The 21991-nt window shown below is 47.0% G+C and overlaps 1 protein-coding gene across 3 annotated transcripts in view; it reads left to right on the top strand.

The window, feature by feature from the left end:
- The window catches only part of Kiaa0319l (KIAA0319 like), a 104085-nt gene extending 87559 nt beyond the window's left edge, over window positions 1-16526 (top strand). For all 3 annotated transcript variants that reach the window (XM_047539243.1, XM_047539249.1, XM_047539251.1), the window contains exons 13-21: window positions 303-451; window positions 1470-1621; window positions 1976-2114; window positions 3763-3922; window positions 7647-7789; window positions 8578-8700; window positions 9412-9502; window positions 10675-10766; window positions 15335-16526. In XM_047539243.1, the coding sequence (XP_047395199.1) occupies window positions 303-451; window positions 1470-1621; window positions 1976-2114; window positions 3763-3922; window positions 7647-7789; window positions 8578-8700; window positions 9412-9502; window positions 10675-10766; window positions 15335-15522 (1237 nt within the window). In that variant the 3' untranslated portion in view covers window positions 15523-16526. The remainder of the gene's footprint in view (window positions 1-302; window positions 452-1469; window positions 1622-1975; window positions 2115-3762; window positions 3923-7646; window positions 7790-8577; window positions 8701-9411; window positions 9503-10674; window positions 10767-15334) is intronic.
- The last annotated feature ends 5465 nt before the right edge of the window (window positions 16527-21991 follow it).

A 21991-nucleotide genomic window follows, 5' to 3' on the forward strand; every position in this document is an offset into this window, starting at 1 on the left:
ACCTGCTCAGAGAACTTCATTCCTTTTATAAACTGGAACAGTTTGAATGCTCTAGAAACTTATAGAAAGGATAAGCCTAGATCTCTTTGAAAGCTGGTGAGTGGAATTTTCTGGCCAGCAGGTAGCCTGTATTTTGGGACCAAATGACACTTTGTCCAAATGGAATATTTTTAAACATGTCCTGTCAAGGTCTGGGAAATAATAATTCATGTCTCCGCTGAGGCAGTAATGGTCCCCTCCCATTGTATCAGGGACAGGGGAGAGGAAGATCTAACTCCACCCACAAATATTCTTTTTTCCAGGGGACCTGATGGGGTGCAACTGGAGAATGCTAACAGCAGTGTTGCCACTGTGAGCGGGCTTCAAGTGGGGACCTACGTGTTCACCTTAACTGTCAAAGATGAGAGGAACCTACAAAGCCAGAGCTCTGTGAATGTCATTGTCAAAGAAGGTATCTTCCTGCCTTGAGTTTGTATAGTACCCTCTTTGGGTCAGATGACTGAGAAATCTGCCATGTCTTGTTTGGCTGCAGAAATTGATTAATGATAAGAGGTGGAGAAGAAATTGGGACGAGGGTAGCTATTATTTGCTTTTTTTAATGCAGTGTTTGAGTGTTTAATATGAATTTTAACTTCCTTCCTTCCCTTCCTCCTTCCCTTTCTGTATCCAATTGAATAGGAAAAGAATTAGGATTCAGCATTTTGATTTTGCTGCTAAATCCTGGGGTTTCATGACTCTCCCACAAACTACAGTGACACCTGCTGTCAGGCCTTATAATGACAGTGCTATACTGCAGCTTCCTGTGCCTGTCCTTTGAGCCCACAAGCTGAGGCCAAATTGAGGCAGGAGTTGATTGACATGCCCTGATTTGACAGGCACAGTGACCAGGAAGGGCCATCAGCTGATGGTAGAAAAACCCATCTGCTGTGCAAGGATTGTCCAGTATAGTCTGTTATGCTGAATCTGTACTGAGCTACACCCAGCAAACAAAGCTGCTAGTGTGGTCCGGGATCAGAGTGGTTACTATCCTTTCTCTACAGTAAAGTACCAACAGAGGAATGAAAAAGATATTCAGAGAATAACATTTTAAGGTATTTTAAAGAAGAATTTGTGATGTCAACTGAATGAAATCTACCCCAAGACTTTATGCCTCTTTGAGCCTTTGTTTCCAATTATCATATAACTCCAAGATGGGGAAGTGGCTTCTTCTCAGGAAGGCTGCTATGAGACCACAGGAAGAAAGTACACTTGTGCCCTGCTGTGTGGTGTCAGGAGAACATATCTCTGGGTAGGACTGGAGCTTCTGCAGCTCTGGTGGCTTTAAATCTGCACTGCTGGTTGCTGGCACAGACAGGCATTAAGATAGCTCCCTGCTTAAGATGCTCATTTAATTTCCCCATAAGCACCATGAAGCAGCATTCCTTCTTTTCCAGAAAGTCTCATTATTTCAATGATTTATCTTTGGTTAGAAATGAACAAACCACCTGTAGCCAAGATATTGGGGAATGTGGTGATTACCTTGCCCATGAACACAGCAGAGCTGGATGGCTCCAAGTCCTCAGATGACAAGGGAATAGTCAGCTACCTCTGGACTCGGGATGAAGGGAGCCCAGCAGCTGGGGTAAGTGTGCCAGGAACTGGGGAGCTGCACAAAGTCTAAGTAGCAGCTGATGAGGGGGAACCAACACTCCAGTGTCTGTTTTAACAGGCCCCTGGCATCAAACCAGGATTGTTCTCTGAATCCAGAGAGGTTAAGTGAATTACGCTCAGTCGCTCTGCAACTAGTGTGGCACAGAATGTTTTTTGTCCCTTGATCCTAGCAGCTGTGGGCAGCAGTGCTGTTATGGATCAGGAACTGACACAGATTGAAACAGTCCAGCCCAGACAGAACCTAGTTATGGCAGAAACAGCAACTGACTTCAAGAAAGGAGTGGTATTTTGTTCTGCAACATAGCTGTGTTGTTCAACCCTACAGGAGGTGTTAAATCACTCCGACCATCATCCTGTCCTCTTTCTTTCCAACCTGGTTGAGGGAACCTACACATTTCACCTGAAAGTGACTGATGCAAAGGGTGAGAGTGACACAGACCGGACGACTGTGGAGGTGAAACCTGGTGAGTTCACTTAGTGATAAGACTGAGTGGAACTGCCAGACGGGCTGATGGAGGCCTCTGTCTTGAGATGCCTTCCTCTCTAGCATGGACAAAGCCAGATGGCATGCCCAGTTTGAAAAGCAGTCTATAGCTGGGTGTGATGGTACATGCCTGTAATCCCAGTGGCTTGGGAGGCTGAGGCAGGAGGATTGCAAGTTCAAAGTCAGCCTCAGCAACTCAGTGAGACCCTGTCTCCAAATAAAATAAAACAAAGGGCTGAACCCAGTGGTAAAGCATTCCTGGGTTCAATCCCCGGTACCAAAAAAGAAAAGAAAAATGAAAAACAATCTAGAAATTCCATGCTGCAAAGTCCTTAGGAACTTCTTACTCCAGCAGTATACCTCTTACCTATACATCTGCTCATCTCAGATGGAAAAAACAAAACTCAGACAGGGTAGGGCTTGCTCAGTGTCACACAGCAGTTGTGCCAGAACCAGGCTTTTGTGCCCCAGCCAGCACTTTGTCCGCTATTGTGGCTGAGGAGATAGGACTCAGATGCATTGGGAACCTGAGCACAGGAGTAGCTCAAATCATGTTGTCTCATCAGCACCAGATGCAGAAAACGAAATTATTTGTATAAGTTGAGCCTCAGGCTCTATCTGACAGCTCAGGAAAGGTAATGTGACTGGTGACCTGCATACATTTGAGATTTCCAGAAATAAAATTTTATTCTTACATAGAACCATGTTTTTGTTTTACTTTGAGACTAATTTGGTGGAACTGAATGTGGAGGTGGGACAGAGCTTTGTACGTCCTGGGGTTCTGATGAGCAGGTATTAACTTTAAGCTTAGTCTTACTTAGGTCAAGCTCATGCATAGAGGTTTAGATGGGAAGGGATCTTGGGAAGTCTTCTAAGCCTTGTCCTGCCCCTGGGAAGGACAACAGCCAAGACACCATAGAGTTTCTTCTGTGTTCGAAATCAGGTAGAACAAGCAAATGGTGCATCCAAGTATTTGTAAATAAGGTATTCTGAACAATTCACTTTAACTTCTAAATGTGGAATAGTCTTTAGGACATGTTCAGAAGTAAAGCATGGTAGTCTTTTAGTTCTGGACTTGTAAAAAGACAGTGTAGCTGTGCGTTTGCTCTAAGGAAATCCTTCCTTAGCTACCTGGATTTTCTTTGTGTTTCCTGTATTTAAACCTATTGAGATGGATGCATTCACATTACTGATAATATTCAATAAGACTGAGATAGACATTTTTCCTCCTGTTGTCATAGACAAAGTACAGCAAGTCACTGAAAGTCAGATGGGATCAGGAGAGACTGCATGGCTCCTCTCTTGGCCTGGAGAGCTCAGCAGTACCATTGGGACAGAGGTTTTTAAAACAAAGGCTGCAGTGTACCCTCCTCCCTTGTCCCTTCACTAAGTCCTTTGCCTTGATGTAACCTTGCCCCCAGCACACATGTGGCAGTTCTCAGGTTGGTATAAAGCTTTCCAAGCCAGCCCCAGATTGTCTTGTGAGGAATTTACTATCATCCATTACCACTGGAAGAAGGACTAAATGTTGTCACTACTTCCCCTCCTATGACAAAGCAAATGCACAGTGGCAGGTCTGTGTTAACTCTCCTACTTGCAAAGCCATGACCGATCCACATGCTTTCCAGATCCCAGGAAAAACAACCTGGTGGAGATCATCTTGGATGTCAACGTCAGTCAGCTAACTGAGAGGCTGAAGGGGATGTTCATCCGCCAGATTGGGGTCCTCCTGGGGGTGCTGGATTCCGACATCATTGTGCAAAAGATTCAGCCGTACACGGAGCAGAGGTAGCTGGGCAATGAATGGGGGGAGAAAAGGAAAGGTCAGCGGGTAGATGGAGAATGGTGGGCTCTCTAACCAGGAACCACTCATGGTGTTAGTCTCATTAATGAGCTTGCCCTTCTGACACAGGTTGCATGCTCTGTATTGCATACCAGCCAGGTGCTAGGGCACAAGGTCTGAGGGTGGGTTCTATTACTTTTTGCAGACTACAGTCTGGGAAGGGAGGTAACCAAGTAAACATATCACCTCATTATGGGGCAAATTTGACACAGAATGTGCTATCAGGGAACCTCAGAGGCAAGGGCAGTCAATTCTGGGGAATTCCAAGAGAGCCCAAAGATTTTCCAGAAGTAGAACATGCTTTGACCAGTACAGGAGAACTAGAAGGAAGTTCAGAAGAGGGGAGCAGCATAAACTGTGACCCTGAGTTGGAAAGTGCCAGGTTTCTTCTGGAAGAAGTCATTTGGTTCAGAGCTTAGGGAGCCCCAGGATGTGTTCAAAGATAAGGCTGCCTGTGGAGCCTGAGAACACTGCATGCAAGCCAAGGAGTTTAGCTGTGACAGTTTTGGTGGGAGGCCCCAAGTTAGTTTTATGTGTGTGAGGTTTTGTTTGCTTTTAAAGCAAGGACATGACATAATTAGTAAAGTAAAATCAATAGGGTGAAGATTCAACTAAAATGGGAAGAAACAGAGGCCAATCAGAGATCTTCTGGACTAGCCCAATAAAAAGGTGGTGACCCTGAATTGAGAGATAAAAAGAAGATATTCAGAGGCAAACTAGCAGACCTTGGTGGTCCTTGGGAAATGGAGGTGATCTGTGGGTCGCTTTTGGTTTGAAGGTCTGGATGGATGGTTCAGGCCAATAAGTGAGATTAGGGAGGAAGGAGGAACCTGTTTTGACTACTGAATTTGGGTTGTCTTATGGTCTACACAGGGAGATGTTCCCCAGATGGTCCTAAGTATAGGCTGGAACTTGGGGTGAAAGGAAGAGCTAGGAGTCACCAGTGTCTAGGAAGAAGTCAAAGCCATAAGGATGGATGAGTCACATCAGGGTGTGACAAGAGGGCAAGGACAGAATTCTGGAGAACACCAGTATTTAAGGAAGAGGCAGAGGAAGACGAGGCAGCAGAGAAACTAAAAAGAACAGCCAGGGAGGTGGGAGGAAGGCCAGGTGGCAGTGATCTGCTGGAAGTTGAGGTACAGTCTGGCATTGGGGGCTACTGGTACCTTCAGATGCTGTGGGCGGTGGTACAGTGAGAATGCACAACAGCTGGGATGGGTCAGGCTCCCGTGAACACCACAACGCCAGTGACAGCAGAAGGAGGCGTCACGTCCCAGGCAGAGCTTCTAAGTAGGAACCTCTGCAGAAGCTGTTACTGGAAGTCCTATGGGGGACAGGATGAAAATATGCCTTTTTGAGACAGTAAATCTTTGAGCCTTTCTATCTGTTGAGGGCAAAGCGCTGAGGAAAAGGAGGTGATAGAGATAAACAGAGTTGAACTGAGGAAAACCTGGGGCTGGTGTGGTAGAGCTGGAGGAGGAGGGGGAAGTACTGCCGAGGGAAGTTGGAGCATTGGTGCCAAGTCCCATGTTTTGTCTGTGTGGCAGGGTCAGGGCCATCGGCCTCGAAGAGGGGAGAGTGAAGTAGGAAGCAGGGAGACTGGTGAAAGTTGGGAGCAGCTCTACAGAGGGATGCCAGCTTTGAGCAATATTAGGGTCTCAGTCAGAGTCCAAGACATGAAGGGAGAACAGTGCTTCCCACTTGTGACTACGCACTAGAATGACCTGGGGCTTTATGACAGTACCATTGCCCAAGCCTTATCCCTGGAGAGTAGGATTCAGCTGGAGTGGGACCTGGGCACCTAAGGTTTAAAAGCTTCCCAGGAGATCTGATATGCAACCAGGGTAGACTGGACCAGAGACAGTTTGATTAGGACGCACTCATTCACTCCTTCCTTCATTCCTTCATTCTTTCTCCTCCTTCTCATTCTCCTCTTTCTCCTCCCTCCTCCCACTCATGCTTCTCCTTCTTCTCTCCTCCTCCTTCCTCCTCCTCCTTGGTATACTCAGCAGCCTAGGAGTAGCAACAGGGCAAAGTCCAGGTTGGTGGGAATCGGGTGGGTAGAAGCAGTTGAAAGGTTTTAGCCAGAGTGCTGGTGACAGCATTGTTGGTGGATTTGTTCAGACTTGCCATCACAAGGTATGAGAAAGAGAGAGGCATCTGGATTTCTCTGGGTTCCTGCTTGGACTGGGTTGACTGAGCTGAGAATTCAGCTTGGGGGAGGTGGGGTATTACAGCTTCTGCATACCACCGTGAGCCGTGTGATGTGCACAGCCACTTCACCTCTCAGAACCTGTGTCACCTGTGAAAATGCTAGTACCTATTTTATAAGATTGATACTGAAGATTAAATAACATGATATTTATATATATCCCTAACACACTCAATTAATGGTTATTACCATGAGTTTTTTTTTTTTTTTTGTGGTACTGGGAATCCAACCCACAGCCTTGAGCTTGCAAGACAAGCACTTTACCGACTGAGCTATCTCCCCAGCCCATGAGTTTATTTTGAGACATGTTGGGTTCCAGGCTTCCGAGAGATCTGGAGTAGATATTCTTACAAGCATTTGCAGGTATAGAGTGGTCACTATTGGTTCTGAAGGGAGAAGAGATAATGATTTGAGAGTTATTAGTATACCCACAGAAACTAAAACTATAAGTACAGAGTAGGTAACTGGGAGAAAATAATGGGACATGGACCATACATCTTTTAAGGTATGTTTTCTTGATTTTTTGGAATTTGCAAGACTTCATTGTTAGTCTTACTGTGTAGCAAGCTTTTAGTTGATGATGGTTCTTTCCAAACTTTCATGTTGTACATAGAAAATGATAACTATTTGCACTGACACCTTGGGATAAATACAAAGGTTACTTATACTGGCAGCAACTGGTCCAGGGCCTTTGAGATACCTGGGTCCTCCCAACCAACCTATGCTGAGCAAGTCAGTGTCTTGGGCACACCTTTAAATCCAATGTGACCCACTGATTAGGAAGGTTTGATTTATGGAGTTTGAGAAGCAGACTATCAAAAATTAAGGCAAAGACACAGAGAACTGATTTCATGCTACCCGTATATGAGTTCAGACATGGTCCATCTTGAATAGAAACTGACGATCAGAAAGCAGAGATTCTGGGCATGGAGTAACGGTTTTGTACCAGCCGCACCATCTTTCTTTTTACTGTTACAGTAACAGTCGTTTTGGCTGTTTGGCCTATTGATAATCTTTGATGCTTTCCAACAGTTTACATTTTATAAAGTACTGTAGTTGGTTTAACCAGTGACCAAGCCACAAACCCAGCAGCACCATGGTCAACTGTGAAAAGGCTAATGACAAATATTGCCATAACCAAATCCCCAATCTTCTCTTCCTGTCATCCTGTTAGTTGGGGCATTTTTAAAGTATAGGCTTTGGAGTCAGTCATGGTAGGGTGAGGATCTGGCTCTGCCATAATTAACTGTGTGACCTTGGGCAAGTTACTCAACCCCTCTGAGCCCCAGATTGTCCTCTGTGAAATGAAGATGGCACTGATAAGACTTTCTCACTGGCTTTCTGTGACAGAACGCACAGCGTCAGGCACAGCAGAATGTTCTTGGTAATTAGTAAGTGCTAGCTCCTGCGGCCCTGTGGGTCACTCCAGCTCATCATACTGTCACATGTCTCTGCAGCACCAAGATGGTATTTTTTGTGCAGAACGAGCCTCCGCACCAGATCTTCAAAGGCCACGAGGTGGCAGCAATGCTCAAGAGTGAGCTGCGAAAGCAAAAGGCAGACTTCCTGATATTTGGAGCCCTGGAAATCAGTACTGTCAGTGAGTAATCCTGGGGCACTGGGAGGAGAGCCTGCCCATCCCACAGCTTTCCTCTGCCCCGCTGTGTTCATCTCCTTTCTCTGGGAACGCTCAGTCGTTTTCTTGCACCACCATTATGGCAGGAGTCCCCATTCGCCTAGGGGTCCTTACCCTATGCCCTGTGCCAGTGCGCCCTAAGAGTGCTCAGGGAGGCTGCAGCTTGAATGAAAAAATTGTCTCTTTATTTTCACTAACCTCAGGTTGAAATTCATAATCTCCCTCAGTGACACAGATGGGTACAATTAGCAGCACCTGTGACTTCAAGCAACACAAATCACATTTCTATCACATTACATGACAGAGCACCATTTTTACTCATCACTACTATTTCAGCATTATAATAGACCCACTACTAAATCTTATTATAATGTTTTAATATTATTTCAAAAATTTGTGTTCTTAAATATTTCAAACCACATTCAATATAACTACTCCCTTTGTTATACTCTATGTATTGTCTTTTTGAAGTTTGTTGTTCTCAGAAGTGGGTGTATGAGATGTAAAAGCTGGAGAGTCTCTCATAGAGCAAGGGAAGACCAACCGGAACTGTCTCTGGTGGCCTTGTTGACCCCTCTGCCTCATGCAGCATGCACCAGCCATGCTGTGAAAGCTCTTGAGTCCGCTCACCAGGAAATGGCACCACAGGGCACTGAGCAGGGCTTGCTTGAGTGTCCACAGCCCCACATGCTGGATCCTGGTTGTCCCCTTGGCACTGATTGTCAACATTTTCCTTTTCCTGCCACCTATAGCATGTCAACTGAACTGTTCTGAGCATGGCCACTGCGATTCATTCACCAAAAGATGTATCTGTGACCCTTTTTGGATGGAGAATTTCATCAAGGTGCAACTGAGAGATGGAGACAGCAATTGTGGTGAGTCTGTGTGGCCCAAGCTGGTTGCTGTGGCTGGAGTGTGGATCTGCACCAAGGGGACAGGTACTGATATTTCTGAGGAGATGAGCAGGTGAGGAAGAGAACTCAATGTGCTTTCTGTTTGCAGGGGGGCATTTCCTTTTTTCTTCACACTAGCTCAAGGTTAGTGGAAAATCTGGGCATGGTGTACACGCCTGTAATCCCAGCAACTCAGGAAGTTGAGGCAGGAGGATGGCAAGTTTGAGGACAGACTGGGAAACTCAGTGAGATACTGTCTCAGAATAAAAGAAAAAAAGGGCTGGAGATGTAGCTCAGTGGTAGAGTGCCCCTGGGTTCAACCCTCAGTACTGGAGGTTGGGAAGAAAACTCTGGAGCACTCATGGAAGAAGAACGAGGCTTAAATCAGACTGGATGGACGCTGCAGTACCCCACCTGGCGTCTCTCCTTCTGGAGCACCTGTGTGCTGTCCCCTAGTGGACGCCTGCAGTCCCCTCATGAAGACTTGTGCCTGCACACTACTGCAGGACCTCAGAGCACTCACAGCAGGGCCTGGGAAGTAGGGACCCTTCAGAAGCTTGCAGGCTTCAGCTGTCCTGGGCTCCAGGGTCTGGTCTTTCCTGGCAAAAAACTACTTCCTGCCCAAGCAGGACAACTCATCCATGCCTTCCAGCCTCTCTCTTCCCAGCCTCACCATTTTGATTTTCTTGACAGAATGGAGTGTGTTATACGTTATCATTGCTACCTTTGTTATTGTTGTTGCCTTGGGGATCCTGTCTTGGACTGCAATCTGTTGTTGTAAGAGGTAAGATGGATTCTCCTTTGAAACTCATTTGGGGGGCTTGTCATTTGGTACTTTCCACATTGAAGGACCACAGTCATGGTTGGAGAGGTTTGGCTCACACAAGGCCTATGCAGAAAGTTCCTCACCTTCAAACTCTGCTGAGGGCAGGCCCACATACCTTTGGTCAGGTGGGGAGACTGTTGCTGTGGAGATCCACAGCCTCAGAACCCTGGAGTGGAGAAGGGTGGAGTGGATCCCACCCAGGTGCACTCCTTGGATGCTCCACCCCCAGCCTTACACTTGAACACAGGAGTTTTCACACAGCTTCCTTCCTAGCTGAGAATCGTGTGCGTATCTGATTTCACACAATTGTAGACTTGGGTTTATGATGATGAGTGGTTTAGGTTTCTTCATTTAAGTCTTCCCATGTAGTCTTACAACATTCTGTAGTTACATTTATTATAGTTTTTCATTATTAATATGACTTCTGTGTTTCCTGTGTGTTATGATAACATTTTATAGGTAATATCTTTTTTATACCTGTAGCAGCCTTTCCTCATTTTATGAATTAGGAAACATAGGTTCGGAAAATCATGTCACCTGTCTGAGATGCAGTTAGTGAGTGACAGGACTGGGATTTAACCTGCAATGTTACCTCATATAGAACTTAGAAAATTAAGAGAATTTTAAAAATTCCCACCCGCCTGAGACAACCACCTTGAACCACCTCAGGAACACCAGGGAGTCTGCTGCTTCTTCCTCCCATGCCACGTGCAGGTTTCCTTTTCTGTTGTCCTTGCTGTATGTGGAGTGATGAGACCATAACATGGTCACAGCTCCCTTGCCTTCCCAGGGCTGTGAGGAACATTTTTATTTTATTTATTTATTTATTTATTTTTTAAGTTTTGATGGACCTTTATCTGTTTGTTTGTTTGTTTTTTTATATATATATATATATGGTGCTGAGGATCGAACCTGGTGCCTCACACATGCTAGGCAAGGACTCTACCACTGAGCCACAAACCCAGCCCCATGTGAGGAAGGTGTTTTGAGGAACAAATCACAGTTGCCACCTTCCCTGGCTGCAGAATGAGGAGAGCCACCTGCAAGGGAGGTCCCTGCATGCACTGGCCCTTGTCCTGAGCCTCAAGAGAGCATCTTTCCTGAGCAGGGATGGGAATTGTGTGTTTTAGGCAAAAAGGAAAACCCAAGAGGAAAAGCAGGTACAAGATCCTGGATGCCACAGATCAGGAGAGCCTGGAGCTGAAGCCGACCTCCCGAGCAGGTAGGCTGGGAGCTGGACCGTGGCCAGCTCATTGACCCACAGCTTCGTGCTGCAGACGTGGTTCCCGTGCCTGTGGAAAGTACAGGCGGGACGGGCCAACTGCTGGGCCCACCTCCCAGTGCTCCTTCCACTCCGCAGAGATGCCAGGCCTCCTGGTTCCCTTGCCTGCTGTCCCTCAGGCTTACCATCTGGATTCAGCTTTTCAAGCTGCCCATGTGGTGAGGTTCAAGGTCCTTGGCCCCTTATGCCTGTTCTTTCTGGACACAGAGCAGATCAGAACAAGTGTCTGCTAGCTTACTTCCTTCTCAGTCACCTCCTTCCACCCTCCTCTCTCCATCATCTGGTGGTCCACAGCTGCCATTTTTGTCTTAGGCAGAGATGCCCCAGCTGCCCTGCTGGCTGTAGGTGTTTCAGACAACTGTCTGCCACGTGCCTCCCACTGAAGGATTTCCTACTGCACCAATAGCTCCAGTGATTGAGTGGTGGCACTGGCGGAGTTAGACGGGTTGTGGACCTCTCTTCTTTGCTAGGCTTGGTTACGTGGTGACCTCATCATGCATGCCACAGAACAGGTGCCATATGTTTATGGGAGCTGTGCTCCATACAAGCTATGGCAAATCCTCTGCAAGTAGAACCATTTTTATAGAAAATGTTAATTAAACCCCCTCCTGCTTTGGGCTTTGTGTTAAAGGAGGCTGCAGGAAGTAGAGTCCTGACAGGCTCTGCCGTCAGAGAATTTCAGCCTGGTTGGGGAGACATATCTGCAGAGAGGAAGCGTTCCTGGGCAGGCAGCCCATCCTGGGCTCTGCTCCATCTGAGCACTGTGGGCGGGGCCTGCCTCAAGCCAGCGCATCAGGAAGCAGAGGACTGAGGAAAGCCACAACACCCACCCTCTGCAGTGCCGAGTTCATCTTTATGGCGTTACTCTCTTTTTCTCCGTCTTGGAATCTTCATGATTCACTGTTTCCAGCACAAAAAAGCTACAGCTTTGGTCTAGTGGGGCCTTTGTGAGCTCATGTCAGTTTGTTTTTCTAGGATCTTCCTCTTTCCTGAATAAGTCCTACTATTTTGTATCTCTGTCCAGAAAGCTCTTTATCATCCCCCTTCCCCTCCCCAAGTCATGCTCACAATTACACGAAGTGTGATCATGAAAAGTCTTCATAAAGAGTAACCCGCTGGGTGGAAGTGAGCCAGGCAGACACGCTTGGGCTGAGCATCACAGGCGGGGCTGGCCCGGCTGGAGGGCAGAGCTTGTTGGAGGAAGGAGACAGAGGTGACATCCTGGGCAGATGAGCTGGGCCGGGGAGCAGGGACCTGGCTGTGGGTTTCTTCTAAACAGAGGAAGCCACTGGTATTTTTAAAGGGGGTACAGATATATTTGTTCTGATGGTGATGAGAAGAGACATCTTGAAAGTGCCATCTTTGGAAAATTAACCTGCTGACCACATAAACCAATTGAAGGGAAGAGGTGACAGGGAGGCTACAAGGAGAGTTTTGCAGTGGTCTGTGGACGAGTGACAGTTTCTTGAACAGTATCGTGTCCGTGGGGCAGTAGGGTCAAGGCCGACTTCTGGGCTGAGAGACAGAGAATAATATAGCACTGTCGAGAGAGCTGGACGTCTGGTGCAGCAACTGGGTGAGAGGAGATGATTAAATTGAACTCAGCAGAACACTCAGGACTGGAGGTACAGAGGGCAGCCATCCCCTGCTGGTGAGGATGAGCCCCCCACAGCCGGGGCCTGCAGCCCTGAGCAGGGAAGGCCAGGGCCCCAAGGTGGACTGTGAGGAAGGGCTGGGACCCTGAAGTCAATGCTTGCTGCTGCTGAGGCCCGAGAGTCAGCAAGAATGATGACCCTGGGAGGATACCAGCCACCTAGAGAGCTAGGACAGAATGTGAGTGCGGTCAGCCAGGAAGTAGGGTGGTGAGGAAGTGGAGGCCCTTTTTGGGGCATGGAGAGGTCCTTTTCAAAACTAGAAAAGTTGGAGTAGCAGGACAGAGGGCCAGGGCTTTAGTGGTGGCTTCTATGCACAGAGATGCAGAAGGTGTGGTCTGGCAGAGGTGACATTCCTGTGGAGGAGGGGGCTGTGGCATTAAGGTGCCTCTTGAGGCAGGCAGTGCTGCGCTCAGGAGCCAGCATGGTGATGAGAACATTCACAGGACACCTGGCACCAGAACCTGCCTGTGAGACAGGGTGAGAGGTTCAACAGTGTCCTCCTCTTGTGGGCAGCCTCTGGCCAGGGAAGGAGGGGACCCACCAATGGGTCTGAGCAGCCAGAAGTGCTGGCTTGTGCTCTGGCTCTGTGGATGGGCAGGTTCAACAAGGGTGCAGCCACTGCAGGATGCCACTTGGGTTCAGGGACACATCACACAAGTGTAGAGCTACAGAAGTTCAGCATGAGGAGCTGAGAGTGGGCATGTGGCACAGAGAGGGCAGTGTGTGGTGTTAAGCCTGAATGGAGGCCCGTTGGGTGTGGACCATGAAAGCAGGGCCGCTGCATGGAGCAAGGAGATGCCCGCCCTCAGGAGACAGGTCTGCGGTCAGCAGTTCTGGTTTGGGGTCTGGTTTTGTTTTGCTATTCTATTGGTGTTGTTCTTGTTTTTGTTTTCAAAAAGTTATATTAAAATATAGTAGATTAAACCATATTAAATTACTGGTATTTAACTTTTTGACCTGCAAAATAGTCTGTGGTTCAACCCAATCTGGTCGGAAAATTGTAGGTATAGCCATGCTGGGTCTCCACAGGTGAATGCACTCAGGTAATTAGCTCTCCAGGTCCCTGTTTTGTGCTTCTGTCCTGTCAGTTCCCTTCCCCCAGTTCACACTGGTGTCTTGGAGTAGTTTATATGAAAGGAATCATGTGTTTGGCTCCTTTCACTCACCATTAAATTGATGAAATTTATCTGTCATTCATTCACATTGCTGTCCAATTTCTGTTGTGTAAATGTATTTATTCACCATTATAGTCAATGGGCAGTTCTTTCCATTTTGGCTCTTGAGGGTGCTGTGAACATTCCTGTCTGTGCCTTTGATGGACACAGGTGTGGATTTCTATTAGGTGTAGACCTAGAAATGGAATTGTTGAGTCTCAGGGGATGTGGATGTTCAGCTTTCATTGGTAGTATGTGTCCCAGCTTGCCATTTTTAGGGCGAAGTCCACTCAGTTCTTTAGGCCAACAGGAGCTAATGGTGGGAGGGCCCTGGGTGAGTCTCTGGCTCTGGAACCAGGGATGGATGTCCCCAGCGGGACCCTCTCCTTGGTGTGGGTAGCCCTAGAAGGCAAAAGCTCCCTAAAGGACAGGGAGGCAGGGGTGGGCATAGCAACTCCAGGGGCACAGCAAGGCCTTTCCCTGTCCTAGGCTTTACGCTGGCCACTGTCCCCACCGTATTGGGGAGAAACCTCAGTTGTCAGTGCTCTTCTACTGCTCTTAGACCCAGGGGAGGGCAACTTACAGTCATGTCCCAGGGCTGTGCTCCTGATGTGGATAAGGCTGCGCAAGCTCCTTGCCAGATTCTCAGCCACAGCACAGATAAAACTGCACGTAGGCTAAGTTGGCAAGAGGTATGGTCCCCAAGAAGCAGATGCTGTCAGGGAACCCAGAGCACTCAGAGCTATAAATCAGGCTGGCTGGGAAGGGCAGGGTGGCCCAGGCTCTGGAGACACTGTTGCGATGTTTTGGAGAGTAACTGTTAGGTGATAAGGTTTGGGGGCTGGCTGGTTCAAACGCAGCTCATCTGACTGGTCACCTTTTCAATAAAGGAAAGAGCTTAGTTCTTGGGAGCAGACAGAGCTAGGCCCGAATCACTGCCATGGTGGGGTGTCCCTGTTGGCAACTCCTACTTCTAGCCTCCCCTTTGCTTTCTCTGGAGTATTTGCACCAGCCAGAGAGCAGCCATTTTGCTGCTGAGCAGGATCCACCCCAAAACTATTACCAGACCGCATTCTGACTGGCGCAGCAGCAGCCAGCAAGTAAGTAGTACAGGTGGCATATAACATGGCTTGCAGTCTTAGGCATCTTTTCTGACCCAGGTGCTTCTCATGGTCCCTGGTTTGTGTTCTGATGAGATGGTTGCTTGGGACTTTGAGAGTTCCCACTTCTGCCACATGCCTGCTCTCCCACCTCCAGGCCCCACCCAGTGAAGCCAGACTCAACCCAGAACCACGGAGCCAACATGGACATGGAGTGAGGCTACATCCTCACGCTGTCAGGGACTCACTGTCCTTACTGAGCTAGGAGATGGCTCGAGGCTTGTTCTCCAGGGTCCGAGTTCTCTGGCTTTCCTGCCTCCCACCTCATTCCACCACCCTGTTCAGAAAGGGGTGTGAGAACACACTACAAATCTAGAAGGAAGTAGAATGCCACTGGGGGGCACTAACCAGAGCTCAGGAATACTGGGGGTAAAGACCCAGCAGCAGAGCCCAGGTCTGATCCCCAGGCTGTGCTTTCTGTGACTTCCCTTAGTGGACTGTCCCTTGGCTCCTGTTTGGGCTGGGATGAGGGTACAGGGTGTGGCTTGGGCCTGGGAAGGGCTGTCTCCTGACACTGGGGTTCGTCGTTTTCCTTGCAGGCATCAAACACAAAGGCCCCATGCTGAGCAGCAGCCTGATGCACTCAGAGTCGGAGCTAGACAGCGATGATGCCATTTTCACGTGGCCCGACCGGGAGAAGGGCAAACTCCTGCATGGTCAGAATGGCTCTGTGCCCAACGGGCAGACACCACTGAAGGCTAGAAGTCCACGAGAGGAGATCTTATAGCTACCTGGTCTGTCTCCTCAGAGCAGGGGTTGGTAGTGCCAGGGCCCACGCACGGCCAGGCTGGTTCCCCACCACCCAAGCCTGCGGGCAGCTGATCTCCCAGTACCTGCTGGTCACTCCACCCCAACACCCCACCCCAAACTGCTGGTACTTGAATCACAGACACTGTCCAGGAACCCGTGAACGAAGCTGTGAATGAAGAGGTTTCCTCTTTGAACCTGTCTGGTAGGCCCCCAGATTATCCGCACCTCAGGGCCTCCTTTATTACAAGCCCGCCCTTCCCACCCAAGGGCAAGTACAGCCTGCTTCAGCATCCTCTCCAGCTGCCCTGTGGTAGTGCAGCTTCCTGGCTCCAGGGGCCCGATGGAGGGCATGTTCTTTGTTCTCTTCTCTGGGGCATAGTGGGTCCCCTGGCAAGGCCAAGAGGATGTGGCATCTCTGTCCCATTACTGATACTAAAACACTAGTGCAGAAACAATGTCTGGCCCTCAGCATGGGAGCCTGCTCCCTTCTCTGATCAGCACTATCAGGAGAGGATTAGCTATCCAGGGGTGACAAGGGGCCCTGGCTTTAGGGGCAGTTGACACAGGCAGCCTCCTCTTCTCTCCCTCTGCTGCTCCAGGCTCAGGCCACCGCTCTGTCCCTAGAGGAGACAGCCACAGACTGGAATGTTGTGGCGTGAGAGTGCATGTGTGTAACTGCCCACTGTGGTCCCCCCCATCCCTCCGTCTGTCTTTTTTCTGTGTCCACTGCACGTGTGTGTTGAGTGAACGTGTGCATCTCCTCCTCATAGGGCTCTTGGCTGCTCAGAAGGCAACTTTAACTCAGAAAGACTCTCAGCTCCTTCAAACAGAGAGGAATCCCACTGGTTTCTGTCACTGTTCCTCAGACCTAGTATCTGGGAGTTGAGGAATGGGAGCGCTGGGGGAATGACTTTAAAAAAAAAAGACGTTTCTACTGCACTACTGTGTGTTGTGAGATGATTAAACATGTATTTAATTGTGTGCCTACATCTCTGACCTGTGTCACAGGGCCCACCATGGCCGCAGCCTGCAAGGTGCTGGTCTCTGGCAGGCAGTCTTGGACCTGCCATCAGCACATATGACCCCTGGTGCTGGGCCCTGTCTGCATTGGTGGGGGGGTGTGCAGCACTCCTGCCCTTTGGTTAAGGGAGGCAAGTTTTTGTCCTTTCTTTCCTTATTTTTTATTAATATTGAAATAATAAGTGTCCCTCTATGTCTAAGCTAGGGGACAGAGTGTCCTAAGATTCTCCTTTGGGTTGACCAGGCCCCAAGTATATGCACTCTGCTTTGTTCATGGAGCCCTTTGCTGGGCATGTGAAAGAGGGGGAGGGCTGGGCCAAGAACGGGAGATGAGAGCAAAGGCCATTGAACTTGTGTTTTGCCCAAGGCTCTGTATAAAAGCCAGCTGTAGGAGGGCAGCAGTGTCTCTGGACAGGCCCAGAAGCCAAGGCATAGCGAAAAGTGCTTCAGTCTACACATGTGGTGACCGAGCTCAGGCTCAACAGAGCCCCTGCTCATGCTGCTCAGGACTTCTTCAGAAACAGTCCTGGGGTTCCAATGCAGTAGGTCTGGGATGGAGCATGAGAATTTGCCTAGAAGATGCTGATGCCCCTAGTACAGGGCCCCCCAAGGACCTCTAGGTGAGAAATGCATGGTCAGTGACACACAGCTGCAGCCTTCCCATCCTGAATGAAGGTGGAGGGAGTAAGTTCAGAGAGAGCTCTAGCTTGCCAAGGTGTACACTCCAAGTGAGGGGCACTGCTCAGCTGAGAGTGATAGGGCTGAATGGTGGCAGTGCTGCAGTCTTGACGGCCACAGCAGGTGGGCTCAGGGCGTGGTGGGCACTAGGGGAGGAGCCTGACCAAACATTCAGCCTACACAGAGCAGAAACTATTCACTATTTGAAGCTTGGGCAACAAAAACAATGGAGCTGGGTGAGGCTGGCTAGGCAGGTGGACATGTAGGAAGGTAAGGACCTGGTGAAGCCGGGGCACTGCAAGCAGCTTCGAATTCAGGAAGGCTCTCAAGAGTTTGAGGGCCCTGGCTTTCCCCTGGCCTGTCTGGTAAGCAGCGATAGCTGCACAGGTCCTCACACACACTGGGAGAAGATGCCTGAAGTTGGGCCATCAGTCCCCAAGATAGGCTGGTGGAGCAGCCTTGACACTTTTGTGGACTTGTGTTGACTGGTTTGAGGGCCCCTATATATGCTCTGGTCAAACTCGGCCACCGCTGTAACCCTCCCACTCCCTAACCCCCCCATCTGGTGGCGCCTGCTGACGGTGGCTACCTAATGTCTAATAGAATTGGGCTGTTGCCATCCACTCTCGTGCCTCTGCCCTGCCCCTAGAACAGGGTGGGCACCTGTGCCCAAGTGCTACCCAAACAGGCACAACTTCCCTGCTGCCTCAGGAGCACCAAGTTGCTCAGGTTTGACACTGGAGGGTACCCATTAGTTTCCCCTGATCACAAGAAATAAAACTGAGGTTACCTCTCATGGGAAGGGAACTTTTATCCAGTTCTGAGTGCTGATACCGAGTACCTCTCCTGGCGACTTACTTCGGTGCCCTACTACACCTTCCTGGCTGTATTTTATCCCCTCCTCTAATAAATCAACACATTTTTGTGCACTGACATTGGTGGTTCTCCCTTATTATGATTCTTATTAGAATAACTTGGGAAACTTTTAAAAAGCACCGAACCCTAGAACCTAAACCCAGAGTTTGATTTTTAAGTATTTAACTATCTTTTATTCCTCAGGTAGGGCTGGGGAGATAGCTCAGTTGGTAAGAGTGCTTGCCCAGCAACATTAAAAAAAAAAAAAAAAAAAAAATTTCCTCAGGTAATTTGTGCAGGCATACCATGCCCTTGAGAAGGGGAAAAATAGCTCTTAGCAGCTCAGCTCCAAAAGACTGGGTTTTGGTAGATGAAGAAGGAAGCCACCAGGCACCATCTCCTGATCAGCCCAGGAAAAGGCCCTTGAGGTTCGGTGTGGCAGAGGTTGCTGTTCACCAAACCCCAGAGCTTGTCATGTCCCCACAACTGCTGACACAGGTGGTATATCCTTTAGCCCAGAAAACCAGTCTCACTTTAAATGTCCATTTCTGTGATCTTGCTTAAAGAGCCAGGACAAAACAGCAAAGTGTTTAATTCAAGCTTTGTACTATAAATGGCTGCAGCATTTCAGGATTCTCAACTGGAAGTACAGCTACACCAATAAGTTGTTTTTGCAGTAGTCACCGACACTCAAACCTTTGAGAACTTGGTGCCCGTAATAAATATTTTAAAAGTTCCCCTCAAATATGTGGGCATCCCTAAGGAGATGGATGGCTATATACTGGAGGGGCAGGCAGGACATGAGTGAGATGTGTGCTATTGCTGGATGGGGAACAATTGGTCAAGTTACTGGTATCAGTGAGACCCTCTCAAGGCAGCTGAAGGCTCTGCTGGGATGGACAGGGGTGGGCTGGTGTATGACACTTAGGGATTGTGCCTTTCTCCTTGGCACTGCTGCTTCCCAAGACCTGAATCAGGTATCTCTAAGCAGTGGCGAGGGGATTGGCCAATACTAACTGTAAGGTACCTGGAGGTCAGGACCTTCCCTTTAAGGTCACTGGCAGGGACAGTGCAGAGGTAACAGGCTAACATACCCAGATGCCACTTGGGGAATATGACCTCTGTCCCCCAAAACAGCAATTAAACATGGACTATCCAAACCAAGAATTCAAAATGAGGCAATTTAATTAGGGAAATCCTAGCAATGTGAAACAGAACATGAACTAAGTAGAAACATTAAGTGTAAAAACATAGTGAATAGGATAAAGGACAGCTGGCTCAAAAACAGTGAGCTGGAGCATACTCTGGTAAAAACATGGGATCACGTGCTGTCCACACATATTTGTTGAATGCTTGCCCTACCCACTGAGAAGACAGGCAATTTTAACTCAGTAATAAGCACAAGTCTAAGGCATTCCTAGAAAGAAGTGGTAGTGTCCAAGACGATCACTGAACGTGGAAGGGGGATGGGGTAGCCTGGAACACATTGTTTTGAATTAACAAATGCTAAAGAAGAAGAAGAAGAAGAAAAAAGATGTCAAGTCAGAAAGATACAGCCCATCAGAAGAGGAGCTTCTGTTGGCCAAATCTAGGACAAATGGTTTCAAAATAAATAATCAGAGCACCAGATGTTAACTTTAAAAAATTTTTAGTTGTAGATGGATGCAATATCTTTACATTTACGTGGGGCTGAAGATTGAACCTATTGCCTCACATGTGCTAGGCAAGCGCTATACCACTGAGCCACAATCCCAGCCCCATCAGATTATAACTTAATGAGTAAAACAGGAATCCATGAATCTATGATGTATGTGTGTATATATGTGTATGTATGCATGCATGTAAATTGTGGGTGTAAAATCAATATTTTTGTTCCTCCAGTACTGGGAACTGAACCCAGGGATACTCTAATACTGAGCTACATTCCCAGCACTTTTTAAAATTTTGAAACAGGATCTTGCTAAGCTGCCCAGGCTAGCTGGTACTTGCAATCCTCCTTCCTCAGCCTTCTGAGTCCCTGAGATTACAAGTGTATGCCACTTAACCTGGTTTCAGTATGATTTAAAAAAAAAAAAAATCCAAATTCTAGAGCAAAAATGATGGTGAAAGCCCCGTATTGGACAAATATTCATCAAGAGAAACTGCAAAACAGGACTCTGTGGAGAAAGTGGGGGAAAGTGGGTGAAAAAAAAGAACAATCAAAAGGTAAAGAGGATGGTTATTACTATATCTCCAACACATCTGAAAACAAAACAAAATTGCAGGTAAGAAAAGGGAGAATGGACAATTTGGTTTAAAAAAGGAAATGAGAAAATACCTAGAACAGACTGATACTATCATCCTGTCTGAACTTGGGCACAGTTGAAGCATGCTGACAGAAGAATTCAGATGTGAAATCATTTTTGGAAACAGAAGATTAACAATGAAGGAAGCACTCACTCACGTATTCCAAGAATGAACAACACGGCTGGGGTTGTGGCTCAATGGTAGAGCACTTGCCTTGCATGCATGGGGCACTGGGTTCGATCCTCAGCACCACATAAATAAATAGAATAATGAATGAACAACATAGGGGGGGACATGAAAAATAGTGAGAAAGCCAGAAAAACATGGTAAGACTGACAAAATCAAATGCTGGTTCTTAAAAACTTGAGTAGACCAACAAGTGTTATGTAAATGAAAAGGCAAAGACTTTGGGGGGGAGGGCAATAACCTTAACTACACTAAGGAATTTTTATATAAATTGTTTCACCAAATGAAAAAGAACTAAAACCTGTCTAGATCTTTAACAGTGATTCCAAAACCAAACAAGTATTCAAGAGAAAAAATACTTTACTCATGACTATGGGTGCAAAAGCACAACAAAAATTATTAACTAGCTAAACCTAACTATATATTTTTAAAAAATCAACATGGGTTTATCTAAGGAATTCAAGAAAACTTCAACACTAGAATATTAATCCATGCGCTTTACAACAATAAAGGAGAAAAGTAACTATTTTTATAGATGCCCCCCCAAAGCAATTGATAAGTTCATCACTTATTTATAATTAAAAAGAAAAACTCATAGCAAACCAGGAATAGGAGGGAATATCCCTAACTTGATAAAGGTTATATATCTGTTAGCGTGTACACATGTAGCGATACATGTAAAATGTCATGATCAATTAAGATTTAATCAAGGAATACAGGCTTAATATTAGAAAAATTCACTAAAAAGTCACTGAATAAAAACTATGATTTTACAGAGAGAAAAAAAGTGTTTGATAATGTTCACCTTTTATTTGATGAGGGGTAGGGTGGAGATGTAGAAAACAATCAAACCTAACTTAATGATATTGAAAACTGCTTTCCAGATGGATATACGAGTCCATGTTTACTCTTGCCCTGTGTAAGGTTTTTTTATTTCCCTACACCACCAGCATTACCCATTTTTCTATTTTAGGACAGTTTTCAGGGTATAAAAAAAACCCCAGCAAACCCTCCACTATGGAATTTTGAGCATCTCTTCATAAACTGTTAACCTTTTTAGGCTTCTATAAACTATCATTATCCTTTGTTCATTCAATATTCTTTGACTCAGCAGTTTTTTTGTATATTCTAAATATAAATCCATTGGTGGCTTTCAACATTGCAAGTATCCAGAGTCTTTATCCTTTATCGAACAAGAATCTTTAATTTTGACGTAATGAAATTAACCTTATTTTCCCAATGTGGTTTGTGCTTTGGGGAATTTACTTAAGCTTGTTGATGCACCTAGATCACAACAATATTCTCCCATATTTTATTTATTTATTTATTTATTTATTTATTTATTTATTTATTTATTTATTTATTTTTTACAGTGCTGGGGATTGAACCCAGGGCCTTGCTTGTGCTTGTGAGGCAAGCAC

This window comes from Sciurus carolinensis, chromosome 1, assembly GCF_902686445.1.
Source record: "Sciurus carolinensis chromosome 1, mSciCar1.2, whole genome shotgun sequence".
Taxonomy (NCBI): domain Eukaryota; kingdom Metazoa; phylum Chordata; class Mammalia; order Rodentia; family Sciuridae; genus Sciurus; species Sciurus carolinensis.